Here is a 27,909-nt window from a genome sequence, read left to right as displayed (position 1 = left end):
TTTGGTTTGTGTGGATCATACAGTTAAATAAAAAAAATGCCCCTTTGTGCCCTCTGAGTCATTAATAAGGACTCATTGTGTCCCTCAAGTCATGTATAGGCCCGCTGTGCCCTGGCAATAAAATATTAAATTCACTCACGTCCACCACGCCCCCACAGCATTCTCCATTCTTTGTCTTGACCTCTTTTAAGACTGTGCAGAATGACACAAATGGCGGTATGATATCATCACACCCCCTGCTTGTTACTGTATCAAAAGTTTTAAAAATATGTACCGTATATACTTGAGCATAAGCTGACTTTTACTTGAGTAAGGGTCCCATGCATCATTGCTGTCAATAGAGCCGCGGCTGCTGCCGGTGGCCCCATTGAAAGCAATGGTTTGCCGGCAACCCCTGCAGTGATTTTCGGGGAAGGGCTTTAAATATAAGCCCTTCTGTGAAAAATCATCCCTAGTTGTAGTGAAAAAGAAAAAAAAAATCTAAGCTTATCTCTCCGCCGCTGCTGGGGCTCAGGTGCGTCTAGCTGCTTGGGTCCCATCTCAGTAATGAAGTTCTTTCAGCAGGCGGACAGGTGAGTATATGTTTTTTTATTTTTTACTACAGCTAGGGATGATTTTCAGGAAAGGGCTTATATTTAAAGCCCTTTCCCGAAAATCCCTGTGGGGGTGCTGACATCCTAGTGCTTTCCATGGGGCCGCCGGCAGTGGCATCCCCATTGAAATTAATGGAAGAGCTTCACAATCCTCTGCCACAGCTGTCACAGCTATGACAGCTGTGGTAGGGGATTCTTTACTCCCCGCAGGGAGTCCCTTTGTATAAGCCCACCCTAGGCTTATACTCGAGTCACTAAGTTTTCCCAGTTTTTTGTGGTAAACTTAGGTGCCTTGGCTTATATTCGGATCAGCTTATACTCGAGTACATACAAAAGCTTTCACCACAAAATGCTTCAGTCCATAGATTTCTCAAAACAGCAGGTCTAGGTAACATTGGCTAAGGAGATCCAACGAGGAGGCACACCGGCAGCAGGTTGTATCCCCTTTATGCTTGAGGAAGGGAGAGGGTCCCCCGAAACACCCGCTACCGGTGTACCTCCACGTTGGCTCTTCTGCCTTATTGTTACCTCAGATCTATGCACTGAAGCACCTTGTGGTGAAGCCTTTTGTATGGATATATAGTTGAACATGAGACAAATAATCTGATAGAGTCTGCAGGTTACTGTAATCAGTATTGTGATGATGGCACTCACATGGGAGAACACTTGGAAGAAAATTTGAAACTGCACTTTGGACTTTAATTGGTTGTGTTTGGAAAAGCAAAAAACGAAAGTCCATAGACCTAAAAGAAAACTGGCTATATGAACAGCCCCATATAAAAATAATGTAGAAATGCCAAATTCAGGCTCCCGCTGTAGAAATGTACAGAGTAATAACATAATATAGCATACAGATGTAGCAAAGACTCCCATAGTAGAGCCACACAGAGGGAATAAAGTGCAGCTCCCAGGATCCTAATATACAGCCATACTGACCCTCTAAAAAAGAGGAGCAAACAAATATATCAACGGAAAAGGTTAAATTGTGGCAAGTGAAGCACGGGGCTGTACAAGATGACCCCAAGCATATAGTCACAAACTAGAGGCTTCCTTAGGGGTGACGAGAAACTGGGCTGCATTGGTATAGATACACAGAGTAATAATTGCTAAGGATGGTTAAATGGCGCATACCGAAGGTGGCGTTCTGTAGCAAGGCATAATGCTTGCACAAGAAATATGGCATGTGCTTTCACTGGCTAGAGAGGCCACCGCACACTCACAGTCACGCGAGAAAACGTGCATGTAGTATGTGCGCCTACATCCCATATTAGTCAGAATGTAGAAAGCAGACGTTGGAGTTCAATATTTCACATATATGAAGATCAAGTACATGCACAGAGGAAGTGCTTGCCATAGTAATGCTAACCCAAGGCATAATGCAATGACCCACGGAACGTACCTCAGTACAGGTGGCAGGAAGGCTTGTTTTGTTACAGTGACGTCAGTACTCCAACTCGACCCTCGGAGTGGAATGCCGATGCAATAAATGAGTCAAGTGCAGGAATATGTTAGTAATCTGGGAGTACGCAGATTTACTGACTTGGATATTTTGGAATACAATTAAGTTCACAATTCTTCTTTGAACAGATACAAGAAGATTCAGTACTAGGCAGGCAATTGAACACAATGAGAAACGCACTAACGTTTGACTTGATTAGGACCTGACTTAAATGCTCTCTCCTTTCCTCTGAACTGACTTGACAGATAATCTCACCACTAGTTGTCCTAGCTGAAGAGTTGACTTGAGTTTAGTGAAATTTAGATAAAGCAGAGTATGAAGTGGTTGTAAGGCTAATCCTGGCTTTGAGTTCACCGGGTAGCTATGACCCACTGTTAGGCCTTAGTCACACGGGCGTTTTTTCGCGCGATTTGCGGATCGCATGACGGATGCGCATCCGCAAATCGCGTGACCGGGGCCATAAAAAAAATCGCCCGAAAAATCTGCTCCTAGCCGCGTTTCATTAGAAACGGGCCGGAGCTGTCCAGCGCACTGAATTCAATGGAGCCGGTAATACAGCCGGCTCCATTGAAAGCAATGCGCTGCGGGCGAGCGCGGGATGAATTATCGGGAAGGGCTTAAATATATATGCTCTTCCCTGCAATTCATCCAGAAATGTGTAAAAATAAAAAATATATATATACTCCCCTTGTCCCGGCAGACGGAGTTCAGCGCGGCCGGCCTGCAGTGGGTGTGAAGGGGGTGTGATGAATGGGTGTGAGTGAGACCTGCCTCTGATTGGCTCAGCGCTGAGCCAATCAGGGGCAGGTCTGACTCACACCCACTGCAGGCCGGCCGCGCTGAACTCCGTCTGCCGGGACAAGGTGAGTATATATATTTTTTTTATTTTTACACATTTCTGGATGAATTGCAGGGAAGGGCTTATATATTTAAGCCCTTCCCGACAATTCATCCTGCGCTCGCCGACAGCCCATTGCTTTCAATGGAGCCGGCTGTATTGCCGGCTCCATTGAATTCAATGGCCAAACATCGTTCTGATTTGTCTCCTATATTTTCTCAATGGGGTCGGCGCTGCTGCCGCCGGCCCCATTGAGCGCATATAGAGAAGAGAACAGGAATCGCAGATAGGTGCGATCTGCGATTTCTGTTCTATAATTTATCGGACGAGCGCATAAAAAACGCTCATGTGTCCGATACCATTGCAAAGCCCGTCTGACTAAGGCCTTAGTAGAAGTCCAACCTCAGAAAGGCTCTCCTTCCCTCTGCTGTGGGATGACAAGGAAGCTGGTTTACATCACACTAGACCTTGTGAGAAAACATGCTGCATTGCGGACTTGCTTCCGTATGCGTACCTCCTCCTCTCAGACTACAACCTCTCCTCTCTCACAGCTGGCTGCATCTGCTTAAAGGGGTGGTCTCGCGAAACAAAATGGGGTTATACACTTCCGTATGGCCATATTAATGCACTTTGTAATATACATCGTGCATTAAATATGAGCCATACAGAAGTTATTCACTTACCTGCTCCGTTGCTAGCGTCCTCGTCTCCATGGTTCCGTCTAAATTCGCCGGCAGCTTGCTTTTTTAGACGCGCTTGCGCAGTCCGGTCTTCTCCATTCAGCACGAGCCGCTTCAGTGTGCTCCCCGCTACAGCTCTTCTGCGCATGCGCAGATGAGCTGTCACTGCTCGGGAGCGCGCTGGAGCGGCCATTCTGTACCTTCCTCGGTCCTGCCGTCCAGCTGTCCAGGTAAGTGATGGGCCGGGGGGGCTGTCGCTGCGCCGGGGGGGGCTGCCGCTGCGATGGGGGGGCTGCCGCTGCGATGGGGGGGGCTGTCGCTAGGCCGGGGGGGGCTGCCGCTGCGATGGGGGGGCTGTCGCTGCGATGGGGGGGCTGTCGCTAGCCCGGGGGGGGCTGCCGCTGCGATGGGGGGGCTGCCGCTAGGCCGGGGGGGGCTGCCGCTGCGATGGGGGGGCTGCCGCTAGGCCGGGGGGGGCTGCCGCTGCGATGGGGGGGCTGCCGCTAGGCCGGGGGGGGCTGCCGGTGCGATGGGGGGGCTGCCGCTAGGCCGGGGGGGGCTGCCGCTGCGATGGGGGGGCTGCCGCTAGGCCGGGGGTGATGTTCACTGACAGGTGAAGGCCCCGGAGCCCAGCGCTGGGCTCCGGGGCCTTCACCTGGGCTGAGGGTCTAGCGCTGGGGAGCCGGGAGCGTAGCGCTGGGGAGCCGGGGGCTAGCGCCGGTTACCTGCTGCCTGGCGGTGCGGGGCGTCTGGTCGGCGGCTGCGAGGCGTCTGGTCGGCGGCTGCGGGGCGTCTGGTCGGCGGCTGCGGGGCGTCTGGTCGGCGGCTGCGGGGCGTCCGGTTGCCATGGAGACACAGCTGGCAGCGTCTCGGGAGCGCGCACGTCGGGCTGCAGCGAGCGACGGGGAAAGAGCCGGCGGCCATCTTGGGGAAACTTTTATAAGTTACTGAAACGCTGGAACGGTAAGTATGAACCAGCTAGAAAAGTAATTTACAGGGGTAATTAGTAATGTATGTTTAATTAGGGGGACTGGGCAAAAAAAAAAAATCACTGCTTCCTCGAGACATCTCCTTTAACTGCTCACTGTCACTCCTTTTATCTCCTCTGTTTCTTTCCTGCACTTTCTGGACTCCTCCCACTCTTGCATAGGGACTTGTGTTGTTGCTTTCCCGCCCTTGGACAGTGCACCAGTGAGATTGAAGCTATCAGCCAATAGGACACCAGCTGACATCAGAGCTAAGCTCTAGGCTTAGTGGAGAGAAGGGGAGAAACAGGGTCTCTCCCACAGACGGCCCCTTCTATGTCCATGGACGGCACATAGACGTGAGACAAGACTAGTGTTGTTGTGAGTGTTCTGTAGGACCTGCCGGGCCACTACAATAATGCATAGGCCTGATTTTGATGAGGCTCTACCTGTGAGTCTGATTCAGCACCAAGCAGGTAGTAAATGCTTCCCAGCTCTCTTCTGGTGTGAAATACTCCACAGCAAGAGCCAGTGCACCTCTCAATGGTGCCTGAGTACTCCAAAAGACCTCACACCCCATGTAACTCACCGAATAGGAAGCAGCTTATATAACTCCATGAGAATAGAGAGCAATAATACTTTATCCCCGCTACAGGGTGCCAATGATTGCATGTTAATACTGGAAACAACAAAACTACAGTACACTCTAAATCCCCCGGGCTTGTTACTGCACGAACCTGAAACAGCCATTATGGCAGGTGTTCCCCTCTACATTGGGATTCAAGTTCAAGAAGAGATCAGACCCAACCAATCAGCAACGTATTCCCTATACTATGCCTTTGGCCCAATGTCCAAGGGCGGATTTGATTTGCGGAACCCGCACAGGAGATCCGCAAATCAAGTCGCCCATAGGGATGCATTAGCGTCCGCAAAAGAATTAAAAGGATGCGAATGTCACTTTTTTCCCGGCGTGTGGAACACATGCATGTTAGAAAATCGCTGCATGCTCCAATTTCTGCGGATTCCCGCACGGACGTCTTCCATTGAAGTCAATGAAAGCCGTCTGATCCGTGGTACACCTGCAGTTGACACTGCAGATGTGCCATGGACCCCATGGGAAAGCAGGAGATTTGGAAAAAAAACATACTACGCAAGAGCCGGGCGCATTTGCTGGCGTGCCTGGGCGCATTTGTCGTGCGGAAGAAAGAAGAACCATCCACGACGGAGGAGACCCGTGCTGGATCTGGAGAAGTAAGATAATGTCCGATGGCCGCAGGCACGTGAGGATTCTGTGCAGGATTCCACACTCTGAATCCATGCGTGCCGTGGACATTGGGCCTTAGGCATCTTTCATACGGGCTACAAAATCATCGCTACAAAATGCATGTATGTGAAGCCCAGGGTTCCCAATGGGTTCTTTCACATGAGAGATGTTTTGTAGCCTGAAAGATCCCACTGGAAACCATGAGCGTTTTGTAGCAATGATTTTGCAGTGAGATGTTGCAGACCGCGTGAATGAGGCCTTATTTTAATTTACCGTAAACTAAATTCTTGAAAATGAAGGAGTATCAGCAGAAAATACTTACAAGTCATGTGAAAAAATGTTGGTTCTTGAAACTTCTGCAAGTATTGCACAAAAAGAAAAACAGATGGATTGAGAATGTGCAGAAGTCATAAAGTCATAAAGGCAGTCCTAGTGGAGACAAGATGTACAGGGCAGTCACATTGTATGTTATTGGCTGCAGGTCCTGACAGGCCAGTAAGGTAATGCTGCAGCTCCCAGCCTTTGCATCCATGTCCCCCCCTCCCCCCCAGCAGCAGCTCTCTGACTTTGGATGAACGTCGCCCCCAGCAGTAGCCGCGCATTGGGGCACCGGAAAAGATCCTCAAATCCCATTGTTGGCATGCACGGCCCCCATTCCAGCTGCACATTGGCCCTCCCCGCCGGCGGCACCCCCCTCTGTGTTACAGCGCAGAGCAGGGTCAGCCTCAGGGACAGCAGAGCTCAGTGAAGCAGCACCAGGAAGCACACTGCTGAGGCGGGGGGACACTGTATGACCGAGGGCGGACTTACACTGCTGCACAACAGCAAAGACCCGACTGCAGCGTGGGACAGAACTTGACATCCCACCCCCAATGACAGTATGACCACAGCAGGGAGGCAACAGCGGCAGGCCTTGGGGAACAGGCGGCTAACAGCTGTGCAGCCCTGGGAGTGCTCCTCTGTCACATCCCACGGTGCTTCAGTCTGAAATTTTTTTTCCCTTTCTAGGACCTTCAGCTATTGACCCAATCAGGAGCTAGGGGTGTGACAGTGGCGTTCCTCCATGGAAGCCCTGTCAAACCTAAAGCTTCCGGTGGCGACAAGATACACCAGTACTGTCATAAAGTGGCTATTTACCAAGAATGAATATATGATGTAGTCAGAATAAAATGCGAGACATCTTCATTAGTAAAGTAATATGATTCAGGGGGTTTTCTGGGTCTGAAATACTGATAGCCTATGGGTCTGAGCTGCAGGACCAGCCACAGCCACACATGAATTAGCGGCTGCCTCTCATTCCGCTGATCAGTCAGGGTCTCTCTGTCAGCAGCTTATCTCCTGGGGAGCAAAAAGTAAGGCAGGTTGAATCCATCTTTCCCCAAATGACTGATATCAGAGGGTTGCCCCCTGATTGTCAGTGATTCCTGTTAAAATTGATGCCTTTAGCTGAATTGGAAACATTTTTCATAATTCAGATGAAAAATTTGGGAAAATATGCAACACACGACTGTAATCTATTTCTTATTGACATTTAAACAAGACACTCTAAAAAAAAACTGTTGCCTCAGACCATAAGTTGTGACGGGTCACCTATGTGGACAATTCTGCTATCATCACTGAGTGTCTGTAACGTGGTTGTCTTACTCCAAGATTCATTTGTTGAGATGTGAAGCCGTTCATTATTGAGGGTCAATCAGAAGTGAGGCCATTGACTTGCACTCTGATCCAACCTTGAGTTCCAGCTCATATGCAGACACTTAGCTATCAGAGGAAGACAATTACTTATGAAGATATCTTCATTTCAGAGGCATGTGCGGGCGTACTATTACACTGTAAGCGTCAGTAAAAACTGCCTTAGATAAGATTGTTAGGGCAGTTAACTGGTCAGTTTAAATAATTACTGCATATGATATATATGGTATCCTTTACAGCTGATGAGGGACATTGCATTTAGTTTGAGAACTTTATCGCAACTCTGGGACATTCCTGATTTCATACCCACAACCACATAAAACGTTGCCCATATTACAAGCACTTCAGGACAGTCTGGCAGAGTATATATTGTGTGCCGAGGCTGGCTGTCAAATTTTAGCCTGGGGGGCAAGCACAGAGCACTGAGCCATGAGTAGAGGCCCATCCTGGAAACACACGGTGTGAATGACCGCATAAAGCCAATCTGTGTCCACCCACTAAGGCCTGCACAAATGAATGCAGGTAATAGCCGCCATGAATAATTGGCATAATTTGGCAGTCTACAGCCATCTGCACCATCTGTTTCTACCCTTAGTCTATTTATGTGTTTAACATAAGTATGGTACCAGAACAAATCATAGTATATATACACAGCACCAGAACCAAGCCCAGAACATAAATATAGCATTAAAACTAAGCTCATGACATAAATACAATGGCAAAACTAACCTCTGTATGTACATGCAACACCAGAAATCCATTCATTCCATAAATGCAGCAACAGAACCAATGTCATAACATATATACAGTACCAGAACCAAGCCCATTACATAGAGCACAAAATCCAGGCTCATACCATGAATACAGCACCAAAATCAAGAACTATATTCCTTCTCGATATGGCCAACTTCAGACAAGTGTAATACTGGTACATTTTTGCACTAATAATACAGGCAAGTGTCCCGGCCCGATTACGGGTCTACTCACCTAAATTCAGTATTGCAGAAGCACATCCTAATCAGAGGGGTTCTACAAAAAACGATTTTATTACCAAACAGTGACCATATAGTTGTAAATACCAGTTCTATACAAGCAATCTGCAGATCATGTAAATGAATGCATATATATTGAGTGACTCATAGGTAACGCCCTCTCTGGAGTTCACTTTTCCCATCATCTCCATCTGGCCCAGACCACCATAAAGACTTCTTCCAGTCAAGACATCTCTCTGTAAAGTTTGCAACACAGATGTCTTTGGGTCCTCGTGTTTCCAGCATCCTACTAATCCTTTTCCTACAGAAACTCTACTGCTATTCTGTTGCTGCCCTACTTTCCCATATAACTGTAGCTGTTGTGTGGTACAGTGCCTGCAAATATGGTGTTTCAGAAATAACTAGACCTATAAAAATGATAATTACCTCCTCAAACTATTATGCCACACTGACAGCACCCCTAAAAAGAGTGGTGCCAGATAGTACCCTAAAATATAGTTCCAAACAGATACTGCCCATTATTGTGCCACTGATGGGAATAGTGCCCCACAGTAATAGTGCCATTTTCAATAACCCAAACTGTAATAGTGCTTTTCTTATTCCCCCACACAATAGTATTTCCCTCTTTTGTGTCCCCATATAGTAACACTGCCCAATATTGTAGCCCTTACAAAGCAATAGTGTCCAGAAGTGTCCCTTTAACAATAATAGTGCCAAATGCCCTCTGAATAATAGTGCCCCTAAGTGTCTGCAGAACAGTAATAGTGTCCCCAAGTGGCCGAGAATGGTAAAGTGCCCCCAAGTCCTCCTTCATAGTAATAGTGCACCCAAATTCCCCCTTAATAATAAGAGTGCAGAACAATTGACCCTTAATACTTATAGAACCCCCTCTATTGCAAACTTAATATAAATAGTGTTCCCTAATGGCCCTGGAATAGTAAGAGTGCCTCCAACTGGCCCCTTTATAGTAACATTGCCCCCAAGTGGCCTCTGAATACTAATACTGCCCCCAAGTGGCCCCTGAATAGCAATACTGTCCCCAAATACCCTCCTAATATTAATATTGCCCCTCAAATGGCCTCTCAAAATTAATTGTGCCCCCCAAGCACCAAAAGAAATAAAAACATATATACTCCCCTAAATACAAGTGCACAATCCTCTTCTGGCTCATTGCAGGCAGAAGAATGGAATTAAATCATCAAACCACCTGCGTCGGGACACTGGAAGAACCGGCCTCATCCCATCTTGGCACTCGTGAAGGCTATTGAGCGGCTTATCATCCTGCCTCCCAATGTGGCCACACTTGAGAGAAAAGCAACCATAGCACAATTCTAGATGGCAGCTGAGAAGCTGCACCTATGAAGATGCCAGCAGCTGGATGGTAAAAGCCGGGTGGCCCCAAATATCTCTGGCAGCCTGGCTGGGGGAGTTCCTGCCTCCCTATTCCCAGGCCCAGCCTACCCCTTATTGTGTGCCCCAATTTTACTGTGTTATTGACATCTTCTGAACCGTTTTCTATATTTTTCGAAAGTGTTGAGGAAAGAGACGTGGCTGTGTGAAGTAGGTGCACACAGAATTTTTTAAATAATGGCATGTGCCATTTTTGGTGCAAAATGTAGGTGTTCTGTACACCAGCTATGGGGTATCCTAAGCAAAAGGAAACTTAATGGTCTAGCAAACATATAATTCTGTGCGTACTATTTTCATAAATTTGGCACAATTTGTGCCATTTTCTACATCTCTTAAACTGGTGCATTTTACAACATTATTCATAAATCACCCCCCATGTCTTTGCCATCTACAATACAAGAATAGCATTTATGATACAATATTAGCATTATGTCATGGTCAAAACAATAACAAAACAGATAATGAGCTCACAAATATATTAGACCCTGATTTTCTTTGGTTCTACGGTTCCATTAAAGGGGCTTTTGTTTCAAAAGTCTTAAATTGAAAGTATGCCTTATACCCAACATTATAATTCTTCACCATTCCAGGTATCACCAGTGTCCAGAATTAGTGCTGTTCCTCTATTTAAACGGGTTGTAAACATTAGATGGTCCATCCTCAGCATAGGTCATAGTAGATCTGAGGGGATTCATCACCAGTGACCCTCACGGATCAACTAGTCGCCAAGTTGGTCACTTGTGTACTGAGCTGATTTCTACAAGCAGCAGCTAGTTCCCGCCTTAGTGGCCTGATGTGGCATTGCAGACCAAGTTTTAATTCATTTCAATGGGAACTTGGCCCATAATAGCTAGCACTGCAGGACTGTCTGCTTTCCCCTGAAATCAACTCAGTGCAGGAACCTATTTGGCCCAGAGAACAACTGATCCACAGGAATCACTAGCGACTGAGCCCCGCTGATCTTCTTTTGATCACCCACTGGGAATAGGCCAATTAAAACTGGTTCACTGTTTTAAGCAGGTACATGGTAAAGTGACATCATAGTTGCAGGTGGCAATAGGTGGCAGCAGTTACGTAATGTGGATGACACATAATAACCATGCCCACTTGATGCATGTGTGCTGAATGAGGAAAGGAGAGTAAAGCTGCCCACACACCTTGAATGGTTGGCAGCCAGACCCTCATTCAGCCAGCAGCTATTTCCCCAACTCCTACATGCACATAACCATTCAGTTTAGCCGAGCGGTCAAGTGTTTTCTATGGGAAGAATGGGGAAGGTTGCTGTCAGTCTCCTCTGACGGTTGCTCATCTCCAAGAAGAACAAAAGTATCATGAGTTGAAATTCAATATGTCCGATTCTTGTTTCCCAAGACATTTGTTGGCGGAGAGTCAGGAGGCCCTTTTACACATCAGACAGTTGACCTATCCCACCCCAATCAGCAGGTTCGAATGACTTGCACCTAATGTGTATGATGGTCTTAAGACACCATCAGACATTCCTTATAGTGGCTTATCTCCTGTCAGAACAAAAGGATTGGGCGTTGAAATTCAACATCCTAAACTCCCCTAACATCACCTAATTGGGAGGCCTCCATACACATTAGATGGTCAGCCAGCTCCACGGACATTGGCGGGTCCATCTGATATTACTCTAATATGTATGGGGGGGTCTTAAATATGACATGATTTAGTTCTGTACTCAAGTGCATTAAATGGGGTGTAAATCTTTATTTGCTATTATTGTCTATGGCCATGACAGTTGCATACATTCATTTTTTGTGAAGTTTGTTATTTGAGGTAGTAACATCTAATATATAATCCAGTATTTCCAGGAAACTGTGTGCCAGGATGGAAATGTAGACAATAGGTAAAAACAATACAAAACTGCATAGACTATTATGAGGTGAAGCAAATGAGTAAAGCGAAGGGGCAGAGGTCAACACATGTGGGAAAGTTTATATCAAGGCTCCGGATAAAAAGGAAGCACTGAAAGTAGCAACAAGGTGATGATACTAGAATATCCAGCCTTTCATTTGAATGCAAATGTATTGGGGGGGGAGACAGGCAGAAGGGCCTTAGTAAACTGTTAGTGCCAGCACCTGGTCACACCATTGTTAGTCATGTGTAGGAAGAGACTCCAGGGCTTGCAGGGGTCATTTATAGATAGTGCAAAGAAGTGAGAGAAGCAGGGGTCATTCTAGGAGTACTTCGGCTAATGATGACAATTCTAGGACTGGTCCAGCTATGAATATCACATGTGGCCATCACCCTGGGTGTAAAGACGTTAGTATGTATCCACTTTCCGTACGATCAGCAAATAGTGTTAGCAACTCTACAGGACAAAATTATGGGGCCAGTCAACCCTATTTCAATTACGTGGCATATCACCATGTGCCAGGAATGGATAACCAAGCGCAATCTTGTGGAGTTTGGGGATCTCAGTATGGATCACCTCGGGAAGACTGGAATACCTATTCTGCATCACCATCCAACACCAGTACCATACAGCCATCTGACTTATCACCCAACCAATTTCCTTACAATTCGCCTGGTTACAATTCTCCACATCCGTCTGGACTTGGGATTTTACAATCGACAGAGGGAAATCATACAGTCACAATTTCTCCCGGCAGTCAAAGCCAAAATTCTTATGAATGGATGAGGAAAACGGTGCAATCTACATCCACAGGTAAATGGAAATATATTTGCATGTATTTTTTTTTTTTTTTTAAGTGCGTAAAAACAATTTTCTTTTTTTTTTCTTCGTTTTATGAAAATTACAAATTACACAAAAATTACAAATTATGTGGCCAGGGTGAATTTCAATGTATTCCTTCTTTGCAACTAATGTATTAATAATGACTGAAATGAATGATTTTAAAAAAATCATGTTTATGTATTTAATGGTAAATAAATATACATAATAGCAAATAATAACATAAAAAATATATAAAACCTTTCAAACATTTCCATATTCTACACATAATATGTTTTGCCAACACTGAATAATACCATGATTGTCCCGCGGTTCCCCTTCCCCAGATGATTAACAGACATAGGCACAAGGGATCAGACATTGAAGCTCTATAAATCACACCTCAGCGGCGGGTTACTGACATCACGCAAGTAAATATTGTACGAAAACCCCATTAACACGAGTCAGGGAAATGGTAGTAAAATGGTGCGTTTATTGGAGGGCGTGCCGGGCATAATAAACCCTTAAAAACTGTCAAGCTGATATGACTTCAGCAAGGACTTCTTAGATTTGAGGGGTTTATGGACGTGTAATCACATATTACAGGCCAGCCTAATATATATTAGTAGATTTCAGGCTATTTGATCATGTAACCTACTGAAATTTCGTATAGCGCTGAAGGCGATCTAGATCTGACAACTTTCAAAATTTAGTCATAAGTTGTTAAAAGTGAAAGAAAATCAGAAATGAAAAGAAAATTATCAAACTGTTACAACCTATGGGGGGAAAAGTGTTCGCACAGTATCTCATACCAATAGAGATGAGCGAACGTACTCATTTAGGGCGATTTCGCAATCGAGCACCGCTTTTTTCAAGTAACTGCCTACTCGGGCGAAAAGATTCGGGGGGCGCCGGGGTGTGGGGCAGAGGGGAGTTGGGGAGAGAGAGAGGGCTCCCCCCCTGTTCCCCACTGCCACCCCCCGCCCCCCGGCGCCGCCGAATCTTTTTGCCCGAGTAGTCAGTTACTCGAAAAAAGCTCTGCTTGATTGCGAAATCGCCCTAAACGAGTTCGTTCGCTCATCTCTAGTACCAATAATCGTTACTGATCCTCTTATCTGATCTGTATTCTCTACGTGTTTCTTACGTCTTACGGCAGCCCGCTCACGTCAAATTGGTGCAGGCATAACGGAAAACCTGCAGCAAATATGCAAGGGCCAGATCTTCGCCTAAATAGGACCAATGGGCCATTTATATGTAACGGTTCTCGCTCAAAATTCGTTCAAATTAACGAATTTCAGCATTTATCCTGCAGTGTAAATGCAAAAAAAAACGCTCACTATTCATTCAGTTGTCTTTAAAAACCATCGTTGGATCGCGGGCTTCTCCTTCCGTGTAAATGCTCCCCGCTCAGCGCTTCGCATAGAAGGTGAGGCACTGAGCAAGAACCCAGCGAGAAGCCCACGATGCGACTATAAGTCTTTCCGTCTAAATGCTCTGCACGAGCGCTAACGACCTGAGTGGTGACGACTGTCGGCCCGTGTAAAAGGCCAGTTACATGCGGAGATGCTGCAGAGATAAATCCACCGCAGAGACAGACTCGCTACGGATTTAGAAAATGCTGCGTTTTCCAAAAAATGCTGCAGGTTCGTTGCAGAAAATTTTTACCCATGCGGAAAGGAATTTTTTTTAAATCTGGACATGGCTTGCACCGTAACGGCGGATGCACACGGGCGTATGCGTATGTGCATTGCTATGGAAAGCGCCGGCACCTGTCCACGAGCGGAGAATCATTGCGATTCTCTCCTCGCGGCGGGCAATTCGCAGCATGCTGCGAATTGCCCTGATTCTCCGCGGCCAGCCTATCTATCAGATAAGGCTGACCGTCGGAGATTCGGCAGCGGGTCCAGCTCCCACAGCGGAGATCTGCTGCGGGACTTCGCTACGCCCATGGACAGGGGGACTAAAGGATGAGGAATTTCTGCAGTGATTCCCGCTGTGGAAGTTCCACAGAGTTAGACTCCCTTCATATACTTTTTGATGAAGTTTTTTAGTTGTCTGTTCTGTTTTTGGGCATTTCAGCATTTTTAAATGTGATGCGACGGCCATTTAAATGAATGGGAAGCGTTTTCAACACTGTCAAAAACCCGATAGAACACTGTATACTGCGTTTTACCATGCTTTTTAATGCAGCGTTCTATGCCACCTGGCGGGCGGGGGGGGGGGGGGATGAAAGTGGTGACGTCATCGGCTTGCTTTGCCTGCATTGTTACTGCGCTGAAAGCGTTTTTACTATCGACTTAGTGAGAGTGGCCTAAAAAAATACATGTACATTTTTTTTACTCCATTACACATATTTCATGCACTTTCCTACAGAGAAGGCTTTGCAAAAATGTCAGAGAAAAATACCAAACCTACAAAACATGAGAAGTAAAAAAAATCTACAGTTTATAGCGCGTTTCATGATTCACCTACCGCTAAACATCTGGCCGTAGTGTTATGTTCCAAAAAAACGCAGTGAGTGAAACCACCCTTAGGACGGCTTCACACAGGGGCATGTGCGCAAAATAACCACAGGTAGTGCGCAGTGAATAAAAGCCATTGATTTCAATGGGTTCATTCACATTAGGGTCACGCAGCATGCTCTACTTGTGCATTTTCACACCAAAAGTCCCCATGGAATTCTATGGTGGGGTGTGCAAATGTGTGCGCAATAAGCAAGCGGATGAGTGAAAAACAGTGGAATTCCGCTGGAAAAAGAACACATCTGGAACTCATTCGATTAATTTAAATCGGGGTGTTGTCGCCTCCCACGTGCGTATGAACATGCCCTGCGGGTGTAAAAAGGACATCAAAATACAGCGATACGCATGCAAGAAAAACTTGTCCACGGCGCAAATACTTTATGCGCAATTGTGCATATGCTGGTGTGAAGCTTAGAATTGGCCCTAGCCAAATATGTCTTATTCACTAGATTGTTCAAATGAGCGAAAGTGAGCAATAATCTAACGGCACGCCAGTGACAGAACGGGAAGCAACAGGCAGGCATAAAAATCATCGTCGGCTCGTTCGCTAATCGTTCGGTTTAAGTACCGTTGGGTCAGTCGTTCTCCCTTATACAGCGAATGTGACGACTGTACGATTTCTCGTTTGGACGAGCCACTGATGTATCTGCCTGTATGAGCAGGCGGCCCGAGCGGACGAGTGAACTCTGACATTATTCACCTGTTCAAATGATAATCGTTTGGTGTAAATGGATCCTAAACACATAAATCATTTCAGGATCTAAAACCAATTTTCCTTGCAGGGATTAAAAAGTTAAATCCATGGCAAACATTCGCAGGAGGCACACAGCCTATAAGGCACGCTATGGATTTGAAGAATCTTGCCTTAAAATGGGGGATTTTTACTCTGTGCCTGAATGGTGCTGTAAGGCTGGGTTCACACGGGCCGGATTTTCAGCGTAATTCTTGCAGATTGGCCGCACCGAAAATCCACAAGAATTCCGCTGGAAAACCACAGCTTCGGGTTTTGGAGTGTCTGCGCTGCCTGCATTTCCGCTGCGGCCATCTCTCCCCATAGAGAGGCCGCTGCGGTAAAAAAAAGAATTGACATGCTGCGTCTTTAATTTCCGCGCAGCATGGCCGCAGCATATGGACAAGATTTTTGCAAAATCTCGTCCACTTTGCTGGCTAATCCCGGGATTAGGAGCCGCGGGTGGAATTTCCATACGGGCGATCCGCACGGAAATCCTGCAGCAAATCCGTCCTGTGTGAGCCCGGCCTAAAACTTGTTTCACAGAGATTGTTTGTTTGTTGCTTTTTGTTTGTTTATGAATAGGCATCATTTTTGAGGCAGTTCTTTGAGCCAAAGCCAGAAGTGGATCCGGCAGGAAAGTATAAAGTCTTTCCTTTAGATTTCCCCTATCTTTTCCCGTATCCAAAAAAAAACGGCATGAAAATGTACCCTAAGGGCGCCCACCCACTGGCGTTTTTTTTCACTGCGAAATTCGCAGGTTTTTTTTTTCTGCAGGGGGTCTATGGGACTTGTAATGTAAAAATCGCGATCGCGCAAAATCGCGATTTACCGCGATATTGCGATTTTGCGCGATCGCGATTTTAGCTTTGCATGACCCCTGCAGAAAAAAAAAAACGCTGCGAATTTCGCAGTAAAAAAACGCTAGTGGGTGGGCACCCTAAGGGCTCCTTTCCACTTGCGATTGCATTTTTTGTAAACGCGATTGTCAATGGGACTTTCTATTGTAAAAAACGCAACGCAATGCACCAAAAACGCAGTTGCGTTTTTTACAATAGAAAGTCCCATTGACAATCGCGTTAACAAAAAACGCAATCGCAAGTGGAAAGGAGCCCTAAGGGTGACTACCCACTAGCGTTTTTTTTCTTCTGCGAATTCCCTATTTTTTTTTCCAATTGTCAATGGGACTTTCTAATGTTACCCTAAAACTGCAGCTTTTTGCAAAAAAAATGTGTGTGAATCCACCCTAAAGTCAAATTCTATTCCATACTTAGGGCGCCCACCCACTGGCGTTTTTTTTCCCTGCGAAATTCGCAGCATTTTTTTCTCTGCAGGGGTCTATGGGACTTGTAATGTTAAAATCGCGATCGCGCAAAATCGCAATTTACCGCGAAATCGCGATTTTGCGCGATCGCGATTTTAACATTACAAGTCCCATAGACCCCTGCAGAGAAAAAAATACTGCGAATTTCGCAGGGAAAAAAAACGCCAGTGGGTGGGCGCCCTTAATTGCAGAATTTTGGTGCAGAATCCCCATTGAAAATCTGCAACAAATCGGCCGTGTCAGAATATGACCTTAATATAATGTAATAACCCGATGCTGGTAATTGACTGACCTAGGGTCTATTCCTACAAGGAAACTCTTCATGTCTCTGCAGCCCCACAGAGGAAATCTTATTTCCTAGGATGACAATGAGTTATCCTTACAAGGACTCTTTATAATAGCTGTAATTGCCCCCCTGTAAATTGGATTTCAATGGGAACTTCGGTCGTCTTTCTAAAGAGACAGCACATGGGAAAGACGTAAAATATGTCATGACACGAAATGCTGAGTATGACTTAACGATATGCGATAACCGAAAATGTACAAATGAGCCGGATCCATTTTTAAAGTGACAGTGAGGGTCCGGTGACTTCTGCATATGCTGCACCGCAGAACAGACAGAGGGGCAGCCTCTTCTTTACATGCTAATGCCAGTACTTTGTAAACTCATTGTGAGGTCACATTGTCCATGCTTTAAGGACTATCTGTCATATAGAGGTAGCAAGCCTCTTTTTCTCCACACTTCTTCCCCTTTTCGCTTTGATATGCAATTTTGTCTTCCCATATCCCCATTTCTCCAGAGGTTATACTACCGGAAGGGGTGTTGATTTTCACAGCAAATAAGACACCAAGAGCTTTTATTGCCCCTGGAAGGCTTTTATGACTAAGGGATTATATATACTAAAACCTTGGTTGACATAATCTATACATAGTATATAAAATTGTATTTTATTTTTTTATGCCCTGCCTATTCTCATCGTTTCCGTTAGTTTAGATAGTTTTTGAATACTTTTTTTTTAAGCATCTTCTCAGCATCAGGTGCTACCTATAGATCAATACAGCTGGCAAAGTCATAAAGTTGGGGGTTGAGCATGGGAAGAATTGGACATGAATTGGCTCTTCCTACCAGCGGACACAAAGAGCGCACCAAACGTCTTTTCTTTTTGTGCATGATACAAAAGGAATTTTTGTGAAGGTGCAATAAATAAACCCGGGGGAAAGGAGCGTTCTGTAAAAATAGCGGTAACAGGAAAGAAGCAATTCACTCGAGTAAAGAAAAAAGTAGAAACGTTGTATTTGCCTGCGAATGCTAAATTTACATTTATGACACATATGTATGTTTTAGAGCTATACACTTTGGTAGTACATTTAATTCATGCCACCGGTTGGACTTCAATATCTGATTTTTACTGCTATTTTAAAAATTTGCATTCATGTGGGTCCATCTTTTTACATTAAGGATGAAGCTTATCTCCACAGGTTAGGTGATCAATATCGGATTCTGGGGTTCAACCACAGGGATCTCCAGCAATCATGAAAACTGAGGTGCTGAGCATCCCTGAATGACTGGAGCGGTGTTCACGCATGCACACTACCACCCCATTTATATCAAAGGGACTGCTGGAGATAGCCAAGTACTAAGTGGCACTTGGCTGTCTCCAGTAGTCAAGCATGCCAACTTTATTAAAGAGGCCGTGACCTCTTAATATATTTGGCGCATCTTATTTCACCAGTAATCATTTTAAGATTGGCATATGAAGCATTGGCATAATCTAAGTAAATCTGCCCTGCTTGGTTATGTGTTATGAGTAGTGATGAGAGAGCATACTTGCTAAGGGCAATTGCTCGAGCGAGCATTGCCCTTAGCGAGTATCTGCCCGCTCGAGACAAAAGGTTCGGGTGCCAGCGGCGGGCAGGGAGCTGCGGGGGAGAGCAGGGAGGAACGGAGGGGAGATCTCTCTCTCCCTCTCCCCCCCCCCCCGCTCCACCCTGCTGACTGCCGCTACTCACCACTCCCCCGCGCCGGCACCCGAACCTTGTGTCTCGAGCGGGCAGGTACTCGCTAAGGGCAATTCTCGCTCGAGCAATTGCCCTTAGCGAGTATGCTCGCTCAACCATTTCCCCTAGCGAGTATGCTCGCTCATCTCTAGTTATGAGCAGTAAGCAAGTGGTTCTTCCTGCGATAACACCCGATTTAGCATGTGACTTGTCCAATCCAGACAACCCCATTGAAGTCAACGGATGATGGGTTGGTTCACTACTGCAAAACTATCCAGCTCCTATAAATCACCAAAAAACAAACCTACCAACAATCGAATGGCTATAGGGACCAGACATCATTGAGCTTCAGTACTTAGGGGGAAAAAAATCAATCAGTTATGTTGCATTTTTTGTCTGATTACCTAGGAAACAGGACCGCTGCTTCTTTTGCTGTCACTTTTAGGCTTTTTGTAGGATACATGGCCGCAGTCCTAATTGGAGGTATACTTTCTTTAATGTATATGGGCAGCCTAAGGCCGCCTGCACACAGGTGGATTTGCATTGCGGAATCCGGATCGGGCGTCCGCCTCCAGATTCCGCAGCAAATAGCGTTCATACCATGCTATGGCGAAACATGATTTTCTCTACATGAGTGGAAATTGAATGTGATTTTCCACTCGTGGATGAAAAATCGTGGCATGCTGCGATTCAGTGTGGATTCCACACGGATGGCTTCATTGAAGTCAATGGAAGCCGTCCAACCCCTGGCCCTTCTGCAATCATCATTGCGGAAAGGTTGCGGAATTCGTGTCATCGCCTGGTAATGGCGCGGCATAATCTGTTCTGCGCATGTGCAGCACAAATCAAAAGACTGTGGACAGGTACACGGGGGTCACTGACCAGTCACAGGGATCCCGCATACAGAATCCGACTCGTCCGTGTGCAGGCGGCCCAAGGCTTATTAGTCAGCTGGTCAGATCTTTCAGGTGGGTATAAAAATCCCTGTTTGTGGCGGCACATCTCATGCAAACAGCTGCCAACCAAAATGGTAACAAACAGCCACATCAATGAAAAAAAGTTTTAAACAACTGTTCACGGGGCCCTTCATTCCGCCAATCCTTGTCCTGTGTGAAGTCCTTTTAAATGAGCCGCTTTGGTATTTGGTCAGCCGGCCTAAAAGTGCCCTAAGTTCACTTACTGTACTTTCCCTAACATGAAAGGGAGTCTGACCAGTAGTTTACAGCTCCAGCCTTTCAGAAATGATAAGATCACCTTGTAGCTTCTTTGTCTGCCTGCTATCTGCCTAAAATTAGCACCTCAATAGCATTTAGAGAACTAATTTAGGGCATCTTTGTTCCTCTATATGATTCCAAGCTAACATCAAAGAAAATTAGGAAGGATCAAAGGCAGTAGCACACTTAAGGCTGTGTTGTATTTGTTTGTTATCTTCACAGTTGTGTTTTGCTTTTGTTCCTTTGCTTTTTCCCCTTGAGACGTTCACATCCTGTCTCAGTAATGTAGAACTCACCTGGAGGCAAGTCCCATCCAAGATTTATCACTTCCTTATATATCAAAGTAGAAGCCAATGCACTATGGCACCAGCCATATACAGGTTGATAAGCTGGTTTTGCTACTTGCCATTCCTGAATATATAGAGATTCATAGAGTTTCTGGGTAAAACGTAATTTTAGGTATTCTTGTCAGAGTGATGGTAATTAGCAGGATATTAATTGGCTATCGTATGATGAATGATATTCTCATCTTATTTGTGTAGGTAAGACAAGAACGAAGGAAAAGTATCGAGTGGTTTACACTGATCATCAGAGACTGGAGCTGGAGAAAGAGTTTCATTACAGTAGATACATCACAATCAGACGGAAAACGGAGCTGGCTGCTAGCTTAAGCCTATCTGAGAGACAGGTAAATGCTTCAAGTGGTCTTTAAAATATCCCTCTCTTTACCCTAAAGGTCTTGTGTCACCAAAACAACTGGTGTGCATACCCCTTGATGAAGGAAGCAGAAGTGCACACCAATGACCATCGCCCAACGCTAACCAGGAGAGTCTGGACCCCCATTCTTGTGAGCAGAGGGGTCCCAGCAGTTAGTTCTCCACCAATCAGACACTTAGGCCCAATGTCCACGGGCGGATTTGATTTGCGGAATCTGTACGGGTCACCTGCACGGAAGATCCGCAATTCAAAGTGCCCATAAGGAAGCATTGGCATCCGCAACGGAATTTAAGCATGCGGATTTGATTTGCGGACCGTATGGTGCAGAAAGCAAATCGCAGCACGCTCCATTTAAGTGCGGATTCCGTGCAGACGGGCTCAATGGGTGCAGACGATCCACAATCCGCAAATACAATTGCAGATGCACTGCAGATTAGAAGGTTGAAATCAGGTAGGCAGGTGGGGTTGCGGATTATTTTCTGCGCAGATGATCCGCAGTGCATGCCCGTACATCTATTACATCCGCGATCTCCCGCAAATGGTTTTCGCAGGTCTCCCACATGCGGAATCCGACCCGCTTGTGGACATGAGTTCTTATTGCCTATGTTATAGACAGGTGAGAAGTTGTTTTGATGGCACAACCCCTAAAGCAAGTGATATACAGATTTGCATAAACATTAACCGCTGTACCGTTTATGTATTTTATTGAGCACATTGAATAATTGTTCACGGTGCAGAGAGAAAAAGTAAATGAACCTCTGTGTGGTTGACTTCTTCAAAACTAAATTGACAAAGTGTGTTTCTTCAATTAAAAAGATTAGATTTTAAGTCTGGGTTTCACAGGTGCTTTGCTCATTAAATAAAGGTGCACAAAGTCTGGCTGCTGACGAATCTGCACTTCGGTGAACCATAGCCCAATGCAAACAACATGGGTGTACATCAATCCACGGTTAAACAAACTATCTACAGATGGAAAAAATCAGGACTGTTGCTACTACCCCTAAGAGTGGGTATCCTGTAAGATCCCTCCAAGTGCACAATGGGCAATCCTGAAAGAGCTGAGAAAGAATCCAAGGGTAACAGCAAAACTTATAGAAGATTCTCCAAACAAAAAACACTGAACAAGAATGGTGTTCATGGAAGGACACCACAAAGGAAACCACTGCTGTCCAAAAGAGAACATTGTGGCCCGTCTGATGTTTGCTGGGGACCTCCACAATGCTTCTCGGAAAACATTTGATAGACAGATGAGACAAAAGTAAAACTTTTTAGCACAATTCTGTGTTTAGAGGAAAAAAGAACACCGACACCAAAACCTCATCCCAACTGTGGAGCACGGTGGAGGGGCATCATGGTTTGGGGGTGCTCTGCTGGCTAAGGGCCTGGAAGCCTTGTGATCATTGAAGGGACGATGAAATCTAAGATGCATCAAAACATTTCACAGAAGAATATAAGGCAATAATCCATGAGCTGAAGCTGAAGAACCAACCGATCCCAAATATTGATGAACTGAATCACATTCGTTGGGAGGAATGGTTAGAAATTCCTCCACAACCTTAGGAGAATCTTATTTGTAGCTACAGGAAACATTTGATGAAGGTGATTGCTGCTAAAGGGAGATCTAGAGATTATTAAATTCAAGGGTTCACTTAGTTTTTTTCCCCCTGCTCTGTGGATGTTTACTCTGTGTGCTTAATAAAAGACATGAATGGTGCAACTGTTAGTGTATTATTATTAGTTTTGGAAAAGGATTTTCACCAGTTTTTGGTATTAAAAAAGTAGCAAATAGAGATGAGCGAGCATTACCCTTAGCGAGTACCTGCCCGATCGAGAGAAAAGGTTCGGCTGCCGGCGCAGGTGACAGGTGAGTTGCGGCAGTGAGCAGGGGGAGTGGGGGGGAGAGAGAGATCTCCCCTTCGTTCCTCCCCGCTCTCCCCCGCCGCTCCCTGCCCGCTGCCGGCAGCCGAACCTTTTCTCTCGAGCGGGCAGGTACTCGCTAAGGGCAACCGAACCTCTGACACCGATGTGCACGAGCCCTAAGTAGTCATCAATAAAAAATGATACTTTCGAACATTTAGTGGTTAAAGGTACCTTTACATGCGACGATTGTGGCACAGATAGTCGCTGGAAACCGCAAATTTGGGCAATAGTCGTCCAATGTACACAAACTCACCGACGGGGCACTGAGCAAGAATTCTCACTTGTCAGAGTCACTTGGTTTTTAACTCACCAAGCAGTAAACAGGCAGTCATTCATCTATGAACAACTGCCTGTTTGCAGTGAACGGAGGCGCGGTGGGACGGCTGTAGGGCGCTTATGCTCTATTTTTGTTTATTTCTTTCTTTTTAACTCTTGCAGATAAAAATCTGGTTCCAGAACCGCAGAGCCAAGGAGAGGAAACTCTACAAGAAGAAGATGAATCAGTTTGATGGAACAGGCTCTTTGCAAAGTGATTCAAGTTCAGCCAGTCCTAACCAACTTTGTGACTCTCTGCCACATACAGAAATGCCAAGCTCTTTGTACCAACCGCCACAGTTTGCACACAACTTGAACAATGGCCTACAGCCTAACAACATAATACAGCAAGTTACTGTATAAGTCGGATGAACTCACACAGCTTCTCCCAACCAACTAGGATTGATTAAGACATTAGTGGTTTCGTTTAGTGTTGTCCTGATGTATCGTGAAAGCTGCTCACCCACTATTCTCACCTGGTCACTTCGGGGAATACTTACCAAATAGCAAGCATATCGGTCAAAAAAAAACTCACTAGACATGCGAATGGAGGACGGTAATAAGAAAGGACCTGCTGCCTGTTTATCCCACATCACCACAATGTCCAATGACTTCCCTGGCTCTGAAGTGGTTTGTAAATGAACTGTCAGCGAATGAGAAGCAAAAGTACATACAGTGATACATGACGACTGCGTGTGTGAACATAATGACAATGGGTATAATAACTTTACTGCAAATGTGATAGTGACTATTATAGGAATACTGAAAGCAGTCATACACATTAGATAGAAGTAGGTTGATGGTTGGACAACTATTGAGCAGTCTTCTGCCGAACATTGATTTTGCAGACATGGCCATACACATTTTAGACCCTATCGGCCGTTGACAGATAAACAATATTTAGGTACACAGGTAATCTCAACACCAGGTGCTACAAAAATAGGAAGGTGTCTAATTCCTTCAAATACGTAAATAGAAAGTACTTATTATGCTCCTTGAGTGTTGGAAGAGAAGAGTACTGCAACTTCCAACACTTAAGGAGTGCAATAAGTACTGGCCATACATGTTCAAGGACCCCGGGTGACGGATGAACAATCTGTCTTGGAGCATCCTTTAGTCTAAAGTGTAAGGGCATCTTTACACTGGATCATATAAAACTGTATACAGTTTCCATACACATTAGACTTGTGTTTTACTTGTGCGTTTTTTTTCACGCGATTGTCAATGGGACTTTCTAATGTTAAAAACGCATCGCACAAAAATTGCAAAGCACAAACTTGTGATGTGTTTTTAACATTGGAAAGTCCCATTGAAAAAAATGCAGCGATATCGCAGCGTTAAAAAAAGCGCAAGTGGGTGTGATCCCTAAGGCCTCTCTCACACAGCCATAGGTGTTTGTACGTGTGCCCGCCGGCGCCATATAAAAACGTGTGAATGGGTGCACAAATCTAATGTTTGTGCGCCTGTTCAGATGACACGGGCCCCGGCGCATATACGCTGAGGCACCAATGCCTTTGCCTCCCCTTCCCTCCCCCTCGCTGGCTCACCTCCTCTCTTTTTCCCTCTGGCTGTTTGCAATTGGAGTGGGTGGGATGGGGGTGGAGCTAAGCAGCCGCCCCCTCTCTGCAGCCAGGTATGGGAGGGAGAGGAGCGAGGCAGAGCTTAGATCCATGCCCGTCCTGCCCTTCCCATTGCAAACAGCCAGAGAGGAGGATAGAATAGGGAGGCAGTTTAGCAGTCACGCTGCTAAACTCCCTCCTACCTCCCTTCTCCAGCCACTATCATTGGGTCCCATAGGAGTCCATGCAGCGGCCGACATATTCTGGATGGAAAAATAATTCCAGAACTATCTTTTCGGCCCGACGTGAAAGCGCCCGGCGCTATATTGGCCCGGCCGGGAGCTTTAATGCTGCAGGAATACGGCCATGTGATCGGATGCATTGGAATCCAATGCATCAGATCGTAGCATAAATCGTCCGGCCGTGAAAACGGTGGCCTATATACACTCGTGTGAAAGAGCCCTAAGGGTAATTTTATATGGGTTGATTTTCAGCCTGATGTAAACAACGCTGATGGACAAAGTATGTCAAGTAGACTCATTAACCTTTCCTTTAACATGGGTCAAGAATTGCCGCTATAGGGATGAACTATCTTTTGTCCCCGCAGTCCGGCTATACATCTCTGCATTCACACTGAGTTAATGTACAGACAAACACTCAGTATTTTTATGCTTGCTGAAAATCAATCAATGATCAGCCAATGAATGAGCATTTGCTACGGTAGTTCATCGGCTGATCATTGTGCATTCTACACGGATCGATGATGGGGCGAGCAAACGTTTGGACAACCATTTGTGCCTGATATCGAGCCATAAAGAAGGGCCTTTGAATTCATAAAAATAGATGATTTCAACCTAAACAATCATTTGTCAGGCGAACAATCATTTTAGGTGATCAATAGCAGACCGTCATCAACTGGAAAGAAGTCTGTAGAGTTTTAAACTTTAGTCGGACTGTCAAATGCAAAATCCTTTCCAGAAATCTTGTCTGTCCGTCACCCAGTATCACTGAACATGTTTGGCCAGTCTGAATAACTCTAATGGAATGGCCAATATGGAGTAAAATGTGTATGACTGCACCTGCGAAACAAATGTTCACCAGACAATTGTTCAACAGTTGTCCAACCATCAAACTACTTCCATCTAAGATCTACGGCTTCTTCTAGTTTTTAATATATATATATATAATAATGTATCAAGTGTGCCAACCCAAAACCAAAGTTGACTGTGGAAATATCTGTTTTGCTGTATTCCACAGGCCTAAATGTTCCAATACATGTTGCTCTAGCTATCCAACAACTACGATAGGACACTATTCACATGGACAAACAACAGATGTCATTGTTTCTCTGAACTGTTTGTTGCATTAATGACATCCTCATAATTATTAAAGCTCGATTTAATGTACAAGCTTGTAAATTGCATTTAAAGAGGTCAACCATAAAAAGAGAATGTTTTAATGCCTATTGTTGAGCAAGTCTGGTAATTATGTGAGATCAGGGGTGGGAATTTAATTTGGTTACAGAATAAATCTTTCACATACAAATACCAAGCAAAGATGGTAATTTTGTTAATGTATAAAGTACAATTTAGGCATTGTTCACATCTGACTCAGAGGCTCCACCTTTGCTGCACAGATGATCACTTTTTATGGGGAAATTGCACTCATTGTCAAGAACCATCTGTGTTATAGCCAATAGAGCAAATAAGGGAGATGGAACAATACCTCTGCAGCTCCACCTATTGGAAGGCAGCACTCCTGCAAGTCAATGTTAGACTATTTATACAAGCCTTGTAACAATGACTGGATATCAATTCCCAGTCACTGTTACAAGACTTGTATAAAGAGTCTAACATTGACTTGCAGGAATGCTGCTTTCCAATAGGTGGTGCTGCAGAGGTATTACTCAATCTCCCTTATTTACATATTACCCAGAGGAGCATGAATGGCCTTATAAGTCTTCCCACCCACTCACCTTCTAGGCGCTCTCCCTAAGGTGAAAATATAGTATTCCTGACCCAAGCCAATTGAGCAAAATGTTATTCTACCCTGAGGAAGGACCCTGAGAGGTCTGAAAGCTCACTGTGACATCATGTATTTTTGTTAGCCATTAAAAGATATCATATCTACAAGATTACTTGGTTTCTCTCACTGAGAACAATAACATTGTGTTAAAGAAGAATAATGGGTTTGTTTATGTTGGGGTTCTCTAACGAGGTTAATTAGGAGCCAGCTGGGGGTGAACAATTAAAAACCTCCTGTGTCTGTCCCAGAATGCTCCCAGTCTGGTATAATGAGGCAATACTAGCCTGGAGGAGCCAAGAACACCAAGGGGATGAAAAGAAACCAGTGTTGGGTTTCGAGGTGGCAAAGGGTAGACCTGCACCTTTGATAGTGAGGTAGACTATAGGGCATAGTCAGCGGCCGGACAGGCCTAGAACTTATTTTATGATTAAAATAAGGTCGGGGGAGATAGTTTAGCTCTGCTACATACAATGGCACCTATGGCATGAATACCCGGCCGATATACGGTCATCTAAATAAGTCCTAAGGCAGTAAATGGTTATATTCCATTCCCAACATCTGCTGTAAATGGATGGCAGGTGTTAGGTGCCATTGTATGTAGCAGAGCTAAACTATCTCCCCCGACCTGAAGGCATTCCAGGTTCAGCACATATTCGCTGGACCAGGGAGCACAAACGGTAGACTTGTGCACCCACTCACGCAATTTTCGGTTGTGCTGTGGCCATGACACGGCCGACCAAAAATCGCTACGCTTATGTGACATAACCCTCAGGGTGATATTCAAAGGGTCCATCAGCATCAGACCTCCCAGACAAAGCAATCAGAAAAAATGCTCATGAAGCAATTTTAAAAACAGGGAGATAAGGGAATACTGAATGTGATAAGTATACTGTCAGGGTGGCATGGTCATTTCTGGAGCTTATTAAAAAGACCCATTTGGCCCCAAATCCCTGATGAAGCCACGGAGGTGGTGAAACATGTTGGGGGCTATTTGTTG

At 45.3% G+C, this 27,909-nt stretch overlaps 1 protein-coding gene across 1 annotated transcript; it reads left to right on the top strand.

Moving 5' to 3' along the window:
• Positions 1-12,137: 12,137 nt before the first annotated feature.
• On the top strand, positions 12,138-23,691 carry CDX4 (caudal type homeobox 4). The gene is made up of 3 exons (XM_066579859.1): positions 12,138-12,582; positions 20,919-21,064; positions 23,452-23,691. Exons 1-3 carry the CDS (start codon positions 12,138-12,140, stop codon positions 23,689-23,691), a joined length of 831 nt encoding a protein of 276 aa, XP_066435956.1.
• Positions 23,692-27,909: the final 4,218 nt, after the last annotated feature.

Source organism: Eleutherodactylus coqui, chromosome 10 (genome assembly GCF_035609145.1).
Source record: "Eleutherodactylus coqui strain aEleCoq1 chromosome 10, aEleCoq1.hap1, whole genome shotgun sequence".
Lineage (NCBI taxonomy): Eukaryota > Metazoa > Chordata > Amphibia > Anura > Eleutherodactylidae > Eleutherodactylus > Eleutherodactylus coqui.
This window is presented reverse-complemented; position numbering and strand designations above follow the sequence as displayed.

What these genes read in the sequence shown, in the direction of transcription:
- CDX4 (XM_066579859.1), top strand. Translation starts at nt 12,138, where the DNA reads ATGAATATCACATGTGGCCATCACCCTGGGTGTAAAGACGTTAGTATG. An exon ending in GGTGCAATCTACATCCACAG is followed by an intron (nt 12,583 to 20,918) that starts GTAAATGGAAAT and finishes TTATTTGTGTAG; the next exon opens with GTAAGACAAGAACGAAGGAA. An exon ending in TAAGCCTATCTGAGAGACAG is followed by an intron (nt 21,065 to 23,451) that starts GTAAATGCTTCA and finishes TAACTCTTGCAG; the next exon opens with ATAAAAATCTGGTTCCAGAA.